At 35.3% G+C, this 12,500-nt stretch overlaps 1 protein-coding gene across 1 annotated transcript in view; it reads right to left on the bottom strand.

Moving 5' to 3' along the window:
- Positions 1-9,872: 9,872 nt before the first annotated feature.
- LOC115230311 (nuclear factor 1 A-type-like) overlaps positions 9,873-12,500 on the bottom strand; it is a 31,911-nt gene continuing 29,283 nt past the window's right edge. Inside the window, exon 4 of the mRNA XM_029800516.2 lies at positions 9,873-10,106. Within this exon, the coding sequence (XP_029656376.1) occupies positions 9,873-10,106 (234 nt within the window). The remainder of the gene's footprint in view (positions 10,107-12,500) is intronic.

Raw genomic sequence — 12,500 nt, forward strand, 5'->3', positions numbered from 1 at the left:
GGCCGCAGTCAAATGACTGAAACAAGTAAAAGAGTATAGCCAGATTTACTCTAATAAAGGAAAAAAAAATATATTTAATGACCATCAATTCATACGTTGTCTTATATACCATTCTGCATAAAAACTAGTTTGTTTGGAGCCCATTCATGGATTTACAATATAGAATTGTAATGAACCATAACCCTGGACTCTATCACAAGACTACTCGGAGTTCTTCACTGGTTTTGTTGGCCTGGGGTGCCAACAGAGAACTTGTGAATTATTTTGGCCAGATTGGTGATCCCTCACTATTAGCTCTGTCATACATATATATATATATATATTATATATATATATATATATATATAATATATATATATATATATATATATATATAAATATAAAGCTGAAGTTGTGTGTGTGTGGCAGGTTTAGTAGCCTTCAACTAACACTATCTTCTCCGAGACCCTGTGGCACAAGTTGATCAAAATTGAGAGTATGATAGACGAAGGCTTGCTCTTCATTCCGTAGAAAATAAAATTCAAATCGGACCATGTTAACACCAAAAATTATTTACATCTAAAAAGTGCTTTTTTTTCTATGAAAATCCCTATTTTTTATGGTTTTTTGACTGCTGTGTCGCCATTTTTCGGTGAATTTCAACCAGAAAAATGTTCACTTAAAGAGAATTACAAGCTACATAATACATTACTTTTCAAAAATTCCAATTCTAAAGGGTTGAAACAAACCTGAGCAATATTGCTAGTATATATATATACTAGCAGTATCGCCCGGCGTTGCTCGGGTTTGTAAGGGAAATAACTATATAAGCATTTTTAGAGAGTTACTTCCCTTATAGATGCCAATTTGGGCTTTCTTAGCCATTTCTGTTTTGGTGTCTTCAAGCCATGAAGTCGTTGTTCTAAAAGAACGCTGGTCTCCTTGACAACGCTTTACGACGTTGATTTCCTTACACTCCCTTCCCCACAGCTTCATGAGGGAGGGAAGAAGGGGGAGAAGCAAACAGGTGCAGGTGTGACCATGGACGCCAACTCCGCCGCCATCGACACATGAAAAATTATGCATTAAAATGGAATAAAAAATGATGTTAAATTATTTTTAAAATCGTAGACTCATCGTAGATGCGCGCTAATAGCCAGATGGGCTCGATATGAATGACGACTATAAGATACCCGAATTTGGTTAAACTGCACCGCAAAATGTGGGAGTAGTTAGGAATCTAAATCGAAGGGGACAGACACTCACACAACTACAGTTTTATATATATAGATATATATATACAGTAATGACTTTTTGCCAATATAATGTGGCAGTCTCAGTTGATGTGGTGACTCCTGTTGTCCTCTTTCGCCACAACTTTCTCTCACTCTCTCTTCCAGTTTCTTGAGTAATGCTGTGATGGACTGGCGTCCCGTCCAGCTGGGGGTAACACATACGCCACAGAAACTGGGAAACTGGGCCCATGAACCTGGCTAGGCTTGAAAAGGGCGAAAAGTAAAGTATATTCATATAAATTAAGGATACAATCATAAAAATGATTTTACCCGTGACCAGTATATATAGAAAACACCATAATGGTAAAATTAATATTTAGGTATCATCATCATCATCATCGTCATCGTTGTTTAACGTCCGCTTTCCATGCTGGCATGGGGTGGACGGTTTGACTGGGGACTGGCAAACCAGAAGGCTGCACCAGGCTCCAAGTATATAATTACAAATACATAATTATAATTAAGGGCAGTGGGAGGACAACGCCAACACGCTAGAAATAGATGTCAAATGTCTACAAACCACTCTAGCATTGTCTCTCCAGCGCTCTTAATTAGGGTTCTTTATTTATAATTATATACTTATATAAATCACCAATCACCAATTTTTCAACCACCAACCCCTCACAAAAAAAAAAAAAAAATACAAATTCGTTTTTTTTTTTCTTTTTCTTTTTTTTTTTTTTGTTGGAAGAATTCACTTTAAGAAAAAGATTCTTGGTTTTGGTTAGCAGCAACTCAGGTCCACAACAACATGGAACAACAACCACAATGACGACAACAACAACAACAGCAACATCGAAATATCACCTACAAATACCACCATTAATACGATAACTATACAGCTATTACTACTACTACTAATACTACTACTGATACAACGATAATAACAAGTATAACAACCAATGTAGTAGCTGGGTACTACTATTTTTTTTAGGAATCACAAATATTTACAGATCTTGACAACCCATCTTAAATATGTAGCAGTTACAATGTGAAACAACAGCAATACCAACATTACCACCAGCGAGAACAAATTGTTATGCGAAACCAATGTGTGTGGGGGGGAGAGAAACAGATATATATATATATATATATATATGTGTTTGTATGTGTATATATATATATATATGTGTTTGTATGTATGTATATATATATATATGTATGTATATATATATGTATGTATGTATATATATGTATGTATATATATATATATGTATATATATACATGTATGTATATATATATGTATATATATGTATGTTATATATATGTATATATATTATGTATATATATGTATGTATATATATATGTTATATATATATATATGTATATATATATTATGTATGTATATATATATATATGTATATATATATATACATGTATGTATATAATATGTATATATATGTATGTATATATATATGTATATATATGTATGTATATATATATATATGTATGTATATATATATTATGTATGTATATATATATATATATGTATATATATATATGGTATATTATATATATATGTATGTATATGTATGTATATATATGTATGTTATATATATGTATATGTATATATATATATGTATATGTATATATATATGTATGTATATATGTATATATGTGTATATATATATGTATATATATATATGTATATTTGTATATATTTGTATGTGTCTGTGTGATAGGTAGATAAACGATGTGAGACGTAGAGAGAGAGACATAGAGAGAGATAGACAGACAGACAATGAGAGAGAGAGATAGAGGGAGGGAGACGGACAAATTAAGAGAAAGACAGTGTGAGAGATAGACATAAAGAGAGAGAGACACACACACATACACAGGGGCAGATAGACTGAGAGAGAGAGATAAATAGATAGTGAGACACAGAGAGTGAGGGAGCGGATAGAGATAGACAGAAAGATAGGTCGATAGACGATAGATAGCTGGGAGAGAAGAGAGAGAGAGAGAGACAGATGGATACAGACGAAGACAGAGGACTTCAATATGGCTACTTGACCTACAAGAATTAGCAGCTAAATCTCTCTTCAAAATACAGTCTGCTCACTATCATAGAAAAAATAAACTACAACAGAAAAAAAACCAAAAAAAAAACCCCCACCCAAATTGCATGATATGACGTGGTCCTAGATTTCCTATATGGGATGGTCATAGCTGGAACGCCTTTTGATCATAGTTAGGCCTACTTTGTCTTGACACACAACTGCACTTGTACAAGCAATAACAGTAACAACAACACTAACACAATCACCAGTAAATAACAGTTTTATATGAATAAAATGACCACAGTAACAACATCAACAATAATAATAATTCTACCCACAAGAGACTTCCAGAAATTCTCAACTAGATACAATTGTGGCTGTTTGGTTAAGAACTTTGCTTCCCGATTTCATGTGGCACCACGGTCAAGTGCTTTGTTCTAAAGCCCCAGCCTGACCAATATCATGTGAGTGAATTTTGCTGACGAAAACAATGTATGTGTAAGTTGCATTGTGAAATTAATACTACCACATGAAAAAAGTTACGAAACAGCTGTAGTCATATGGAAGTCATTTGCAGAAATAAGTCTGTTTTCACCTCAGACACTTCCTGACTTTATGCTATGCACATATATGTTCTTCCATCCTTTTCAGTTATTTGATGGTGGTGGCCATGCTGGAGCACTTCTTTAGAGGGTTTTTAGTTGAAGAAAACGACCCCAGGACTTCTTTGTAAGCCTGGAAATTATTCTATCGGTTTCTTTTGCTAAACTACTATGTTACTGGGATGTAAACACACCAACATCACTTGTCGAGTGGTGGTGGCAGTAGTAGTAGTGATGGCGGGGACAAACACAGATGCAAAGACATAGATATATACACATATGTATATATACGACGGGCTTCTTTCAGTTTCCGTCTAACAAATCCATTTGCAAGGCTCTGGTCGGCCCGAGGCTATAGTAGAAGACACTTCACCAGGGTGCCATGTAGTGGGACTGAACCTGGAACCATGTGATTGGTAAGCAAGCTTCTTACCACACAGCCATACCTGCACTTATACACACACACACACACACACCATATTTTAATGTGTATACGGAACCCTTTTTTGTCAACAATTAGGTTTAAAAAATATGGGAGTTTCTTATACATAGATAGTATAATAATCCCTTATGAAACTTTTTTAAGAAATTCTAAGCCCCCAAAATTAGGGTTTTCCTTATACACGCTAAAATATGGTAGATATATATATGTGTGTGTGTGTGGGTGGAGGCGCAATGGCCCAGTGTTAGGGCAGCGGACTTGCGGTCGTAGTATCACGGTTTTGATTCCCAGACCGGGCGTCGTGAGTGTTTATTGAGCAAAAACACTTAAAAGCTCCACGAGGCTCCGGCAGGGTGTGGTGATCCATGCTGTACTCTTTCACCACAACCTTCTTCTGTTGGCCTGCTCGCTTAGCCAGCGGGGTGGTATCATTCGAAGGCTAAAACAATGCGAACACATTGTGACCAGCGATGTGTAACAACATCTGGTGGTCTGGTTGGTCACGTGATATATATATGCATGTATGTATATACATACATATATATATTTGCACATAAATTGGCATGTGTGTGATATATGTGTGTGTATATATATATATGTATGTAATATACGTGTATATGCATAAGATATAATTATCCCTTAGACGGTTGCATAAGCTCAAACTCATAATTGATATATATGAACTCACAGGTATGGAACATATGCTTATATATATATATGTGTGTATATATATATATATATATATATATATATATATATAGGTGTGTGTGTGTGTGTGTATGTATGTATATATATATGTATACATACATACACACACAGATATTCAACATACTCCTTACACTTTTTCCTTTACCAAATCCACTCACAAGGCATTGGTCTACTTGAGGCCACAGTAGGAGACACTTGCCCAAGGTGCCACGCAGTGGGACTGAATCTGGAAACATGTAGTTGGGAAGCCAACTGCCTCCCAGCTAGAGGTGTATGCCTACATAATATATATATATAAATATAAATAAATGTACAGATATATATATATATATATATATGTGTATATATATGTGTATATATATGTGTTATATATATATGTGTGTATATATATGTGTATATATATATATTATATATAAATGTACATACATATAGTATATATATATATATAAATGTACATACATATATGTATATATATATATATATATATAAATGTACATACATATATGTATATATATATAAATGTACATACATATATGTATATATATATATAAATGTACATACATATATGTATATATATATATATAAATATAAATAAATGTACAGATATATATATATATAAATGTATACATATATGTATATTTATATATATATATATAAATGTACATACATATATATATATATATATATATATATATATACACATAAATTGAGGATATAATCATTAAAATGATTATATCTGTGGCTAGCTTAATATAGTGACTATACCAGTATCATATCTTCATTATAACTTTGCAGTACCATGTGAAGCTAAATCAATATATTGAGTGAGGTAGCGAAGAATGGTGAAGTTTCGATTCTACCTTCTCCCATACATATCAGTCCGTAACATACCGATATATACCATGTCATCCCATCCCATTCTTAGGTAAGTAGTGGTTTCATGGCATGTTATATAGTTATGCCTACAAACGAGGTATGAATGTCACAACAATGAACCACACATTCGCACACAGATGCACACACGCACGTGTACCAAGCGTTCTCCATGCAATTAAACATATTATATGTAGCAATGTGAAGCCGTGCCAAGCAATTGTGAAAGTGAAAGTAGAAATTTTAAGAAAAAAAAAAAAGAAACAAAAACACACACCAGAAAACAACAATAAAAGACCAAAAAAGATTTTTAAATAAACTAACGAAGAAGAAAAAAAACAAAAAAAGTACAGTTGGGAACAATACAGATATATATATATATATATGTGTGTGTGTATAAATATATAGACACACACATATATATGTGTGTGTCTATATATATATGTATACACACACACACATATATATATATAATACATATATATATGTTTCATGTTAAATAAATGAAAAATATAATGGAAATGAGATAATTAGAAATTAACAGTGATTAATTAATTATTAATTAATTAATAGATAGACAATTTGCAACAAGGAAAAAATAAGTATTTTGATTAAATAAATTTATTATTGTTATTATTATTATTATATCTTTTTGTTTTTGATTATTATTTTTTCAAATGTTGGATAAAGATTTAAAAAAAATATATATAACTGAACGATTAAATGTGAAAAAGGGGGAAGGAAGGAGAGAATAAATGAGAGAGAGAAAGAAATGAGACAGTGAAAGAAAGGCTATGAGAAAGACATATAAAGAAATAAGGGAAATAAAAACGTGTAGAGAAGAAACCAAGATAAGAAAATGGAAATGAAAACATTAAAAAGAAATATAACAACAAAAATTGATCAAGAAAAGAATGAAAGAAAGCCTTAGTGCCACCACCAACACTGCCACCAAGACTGGATGTAATCGATTTCTGATGAACAACTAATTAGAGTCGAAACCGGTTGGGTTGAGCCAGGGTGATGTTAGCAGCATTGCAAGTAACCCAAGCCCATCCACCCTGGGGCAGAGCAACACAATAGCAAACCCCTTTTGCATAAATGACCACAGCATATATATAGTACCACTGGGTCCCTAGAATCATGGGGCCAAGCCCCCACCTCCGTCATTCTGGGGTAACTATCAAGCGTTATGTTTTAAGATGTTGGATTAATACCTAGTTTTGTTTAAACCGTTATCATTTAAACCGGTCATACCAAGCTCAAATTTTCTACCTGTTATATATATTCAAACTGACCTCTGTCCTCTTACACTTACCCTACAATCCTACCACCGAAATCTAGAAACTATGAGATAATACATGATTTATTCAAAGGAACAGGAATAAATAAGCATGTCAGAGTGATGAGTGCAACACCATAATCACACACACACACACATATGAGTACACACTCATGGTTGCATTAATTTTGCATAAGCGCTACTGAGTACTATATGCATTGATATGCAGCTTTGTTGCACTTGAAGAATACATCGACTATCAGTCTCTCTCTCAATATATACACACGCACACACATATATATACTAGCAGTATAGCTCGGCGTTGCTCGGGTTTGTTTTTTAGTTGCGCTTAAAACGGCAGACTTTGATGTCACGTTAACAAAGTTCTGACATAGTTTCAATCTTTTTTGAAAAGTAAAAAATTTTGCATTATGTAGCTTGTTCTCTTTAGGTGAACATTTTTCTGGTTGAAATACACCGAAAAATGGCGACACAGCAGTAAAAAAATAGTAAAAAATAGGGATTTTCATAGGAAAAAAAGCACCGTTTTGATGTAAATAATTTTTGGTCTAAACAAGGTCCAATTTGAATTTTTTCTTCTACGGAACGAAGAGCAAGCCTTCTTCTATCATACTCTCAATTTTGGTCAACTTGCACCGCAGGGTCTCGGAGGAGATAGTGTTAGTTGAAGGTTACCAAACCTGCCACACACACACAACTTCAGCTTTATATGTATATATATATATATATATATATATATGTGTGTGAGTGTGTGTGTATGTATATATATATATATACACACATACACACACACTCACACACATATATATATATACACACATACAGTTCTATATCTGAGAGGTGTACATTATTTACATTTGAAGGATATTTGTCCTCATCTTGTTTGTTCTTAACACAACATTTTGGCTGATATACACTCTAGCCTTCATCAGGTGTCTTTCCTAAGGTATCTTTTGATGTTGTTATTATTATTATTATTCAGGTGACTGCCTGGAATCGAACTTGGAATCTTGGGGTTTGTAGCCAGCGCTCTTAACCACTACGCCTTTTACTGTTTGTTCTAATAACATCGAAAAATACCTTAGGAATGAGAACCCAGGTTCGAAATTTCCCCAAGACACCTGATGAAGGCTGGAGGGTACATCAGCAACAAACAAGATGAGGACAAATATCCATCAAATGTAAATAATGTAAATAATAAAAGCACATATTTGCAAACAAACATGTATATCAGCGTGTATATATATATATATATATATATATATATACATACAGGGTCTGGAAGAGTAGAGACATCAGCCTTGCTACCAAATGCAGATTGGTGAATGCAATTGTCTTCCCAATAGCAACATATGGATGCGAGACCTGGAAAACTAAAGAAAGCTGACCAGAAGAGAATTAATGCATTCGAGCTTTGGTGTTGGAGAAGACTTTTTCAGATTCCATGGACAGCGAGGCTCACCAAGCATAGACTGGCATATTTTGGTCATATTATGCGGAGAAAATCCCTGGAGAAGGACATCATGCTCGGAATGGTCAGTGGCAAGAGAGGAAGAGGCCGACCAAGAACCCGCTGGCTTGACACCATCAAGAGTGATACCGGAATGGACATAGCCAATCTGACAGAAGCGGCCCAGGATAGAACTGACTGGAGGACACTGATCCATCAAGTAACCGAGAATCGACTTCGACTGAGCGGATAGATAGATACATATATATATATATATATTATATATATACGGAATGGTCAGTGGCAAGAGAGGAAGAGGCCGACCAAGAACCCGCTGGCTTGACACCATCAAGAGTGATACCGGAATGGACATAGCCAATCTGACAGAAGTGGCCCAGGATAGAACTGACTGGAGGACACTGATCCATCGAGTGACCGAGAATCGACTTCGACTGAGCGGATATATATATATATATATGTGGGTATATGTACCCACAATAACATGAGTGTGAAAGTTTTATCTATGAAAGTAGATTCCATTTGGGGTTTGATTTTTGTTTTTAGTTTTTGGTGGTGGCAGTGAGGGATGGTTGTAGGGCGGAATATGGAGAGGGAGGGGACAGAAAGACAAATGAAAGCAACACAATAAATGAAACATATACGGACACACCGATATATATATGTATATATATATATATATATATATATATATATGTATGTATGTATGAGTACGTATACACAATATAGATATTATACATATATGTGTATATGTATGTATGTATGAGTACGTATACACAATATAGATATTATACATATATGTGTATATATATATATATACACATGTATATATGTATAAATTCATGCATATGTATATATACCTATATATCTATATACACATATCTATATACATATTTATATATATAATTATATACATGAATGCATTGATATATATATATATACATGCATGTATCTACAACATACATGTTTATACATATATAAGCATATATATACATATACGTATGCATACATTCATAAATACAAACAGACACATAAATGTGTGCGTGTACATATATATATATATATATATATATATATATATATACACACGCACACACATATATATATATATAAATTGTAAGTGGCTATGAATAATACTATACATAACAGTAACAACAACAATAATAACAACAATGATAATAATAATAATAATAAATGACAATCAACCACAGCAGCTGTTGTTGCTGCTGTTGTTGTCGTTTTGGTTCTTACTGTTGGCGGAGCTGGTGACGGAAGCTGCACTGCTGCCGACCACAGTCTGTCCGTCGGACGTTTTGAGGATCGCGACGGGTCTGGCAAGATTGGGGGGTGGCGGTGGCGGTGGAGGCAGCATACCCGGTGAGAAGAACTGTGGCAGTTTTGTCGGACTTTTCACTGTTGGCGTGGATGGATTGGACTGGAAGAAAAGAGAGGAAGCAAAAAAAAAAAAAAAAAAAAAAGAGGAAGAAAAACAATTAGAAAAAGAGAAATAATAGTAATCATCATCATCATACGTCTGTTTTCCATGCTAGCATGGGTTGGACGGTTCAGCTGGGGTCTGGGAAGCCAGGAGGCTGCACCAGGCTCCAGTCTGATCTGGCAGTGTTTCTACAGCTGGATGCCCTTCCTAACGCCAACCACTCCGAGAGTTTAGTGGGTGCTTTTTATGTGCCACCTGCACAGGTGCCAGACTAGGCTGGCAAATGGCCACGATCAGATGGTGCTTTTTACCTGCCACCGGCACGGAAATAATGATAATAATAAAAAATGGAGAAAAATAACATTAAGAAATGCTAATAATAATAATAATAAATGCCCTGATACAGTACCAGGCAGTGGCTCTCATGGCTTTTGATCTTAACTGATTGGAAGTATTATCACGTACATTGTTTTGTCTTGGTATAAAAGATGGGCTACAGCAAATATTCTGCTCAATACCACAGATTTGCTTGTCAGTTGTTTGACCGTAACCAGTTGAGCATGTCCCTTGGTGGCTGAAGATATGTGCATCTCTGTTCAGGAGCTGAAGTAGTTGGGGAGCATCATAACCGTGTGTTGAAAGGATTTCTTGGAGGTTTGGATAATTCACTTTTGGAAACATGGGTGTTTCGTTCAACATCCTTAAACAAACCTTATTTGGGGACCTTTTGAGCGGGATGGGCTACTCAACCTGAAGAAAATTCTAACTGGGCCCTACCTGCAAGGTCATGTGCTGTTTATCTTGATATGAGATCACCATGTTACGCACATATGGTTGTGATGCATGTGCCTGGTGTACCCTTATCAGACGGGTAGTCATGATGGGTGTACTGGTCTTCATATATTTGTACCCCAGTGTCACTTTGATGGCATGCACTACTCTCTCACTCAATAATTATAATAATAATAATAATCCTTTCTACTATATGCACAAGGCCTGAAATTTTTTGGGAAGGAGGCCAGTCGATTAGATCGCCCCAGTACACAACTGGTACTCGATTTACCGACCCTCAAAAGGATGAAAGGCAAAGTTGACCTCGGTGTAATTTGAACTCAGAACATAGCAACAGGTGAAATACTGCTAAGCATTTCGTCCAGCATGCTAATGATTCTGCCAGCTCACCACCTTAATAATAATAATAATAACAATAATAATGATAATAATAATTCCTTTGTTATTGGCCACAAGGGCTGCAAAATGTATTTAGGACAATACAAAGATGATATAATGTGGAAATTTTCATTAAAATATGTGTAATCAATAAAATGACTGCAATTTGCAAAAACCTCTTAAAGGACATGGCTCTGTGGTATGAAGTTTTCTTTCCACCTGGTTCCGTGTTCAATCCCACTGTGTGGCACCTGTGCAAGTATCTTCTATCGCCTCAGTTCAACCGAGGTCTTGGGTGTGGATTTGGTAGACGGAAACTGAAAGAAGCCTGTCGTGTGTGTGTGTGTGTATGGTAAGAAGCTTGCATCCCAACCACATGGTTCTGGGTTCAGTCCCACTGCATGGCATCTTGGGAAAGTGTCTTCTACTATAGCCTTGGGCCAACCAAAGCCTCGTGAGTGGATTTGATAGATGGAAACTGAAAGAAGCCTATTGTTTATATGTATATGTAATTTTGTGTTTGATTTTGTGTCTGAGTTTGTCTTGCTCACCACTGCATGATGACCAGTGTTGGTGTGTTTACGTCCTGTAACTTAGTGGTTTGGCAAAAGAGACTGATAGAATAGGTACTAGACTTAGTAACAAAAAGAATAAAATATACTGGAGTTGATTCATTTGACTAAAAAATTTTGAAGACAGTGCCCCAGCATGGGCACGGTCTGGAGACTGAATCAAATGAAAGATAAAAACAGTAAAATAAAATCAATTTGCAAAAAAAAATTTGTAACAAATAAATTGCTTGTTAGGGAGAAAAACACCACCCAAAGGGAGATGAAGGAATTATACAGATTCTAAACCACCCAGTTCACCAGTGGGGTATCATGGCACGTGCTCTTTTCTCTCCTCTATTCTTTTCATCATCATCATCATCATCACAACCACTACCGCTATCCTCACCACCACCCTCAACATCATCATCATCATCAATGCCACTGCCACCACAATTGCCATCATCGCCACTGACACTACAATCATTACCTGCACTGCCATCATCATCATCATCATCATCATCATGACGACTACCATCATCATCATTATCTGCCTTTAACATCGTTACCAACACCACCATCAGTACAATCGTCATCATCACCACCACCACCATCACCATTATCACCACCACTACCACTATCATCATCACCACCACCACCGGCCCCGCCGTTA

Source organism: Octopus sinensis, unplaced genomic scaffold, assembly GCF_006345805.1.
Source record: "Octopus sinensis unplaced genomic scaffold, ASM634580v1 Contig15274, whole genome shotgun sequence".
NCBI lineage: Eukaryota > Metazoa > Mollusca > Cephalopoda > Octopoda > Octopodidae > Octopus > Octopus sinensis.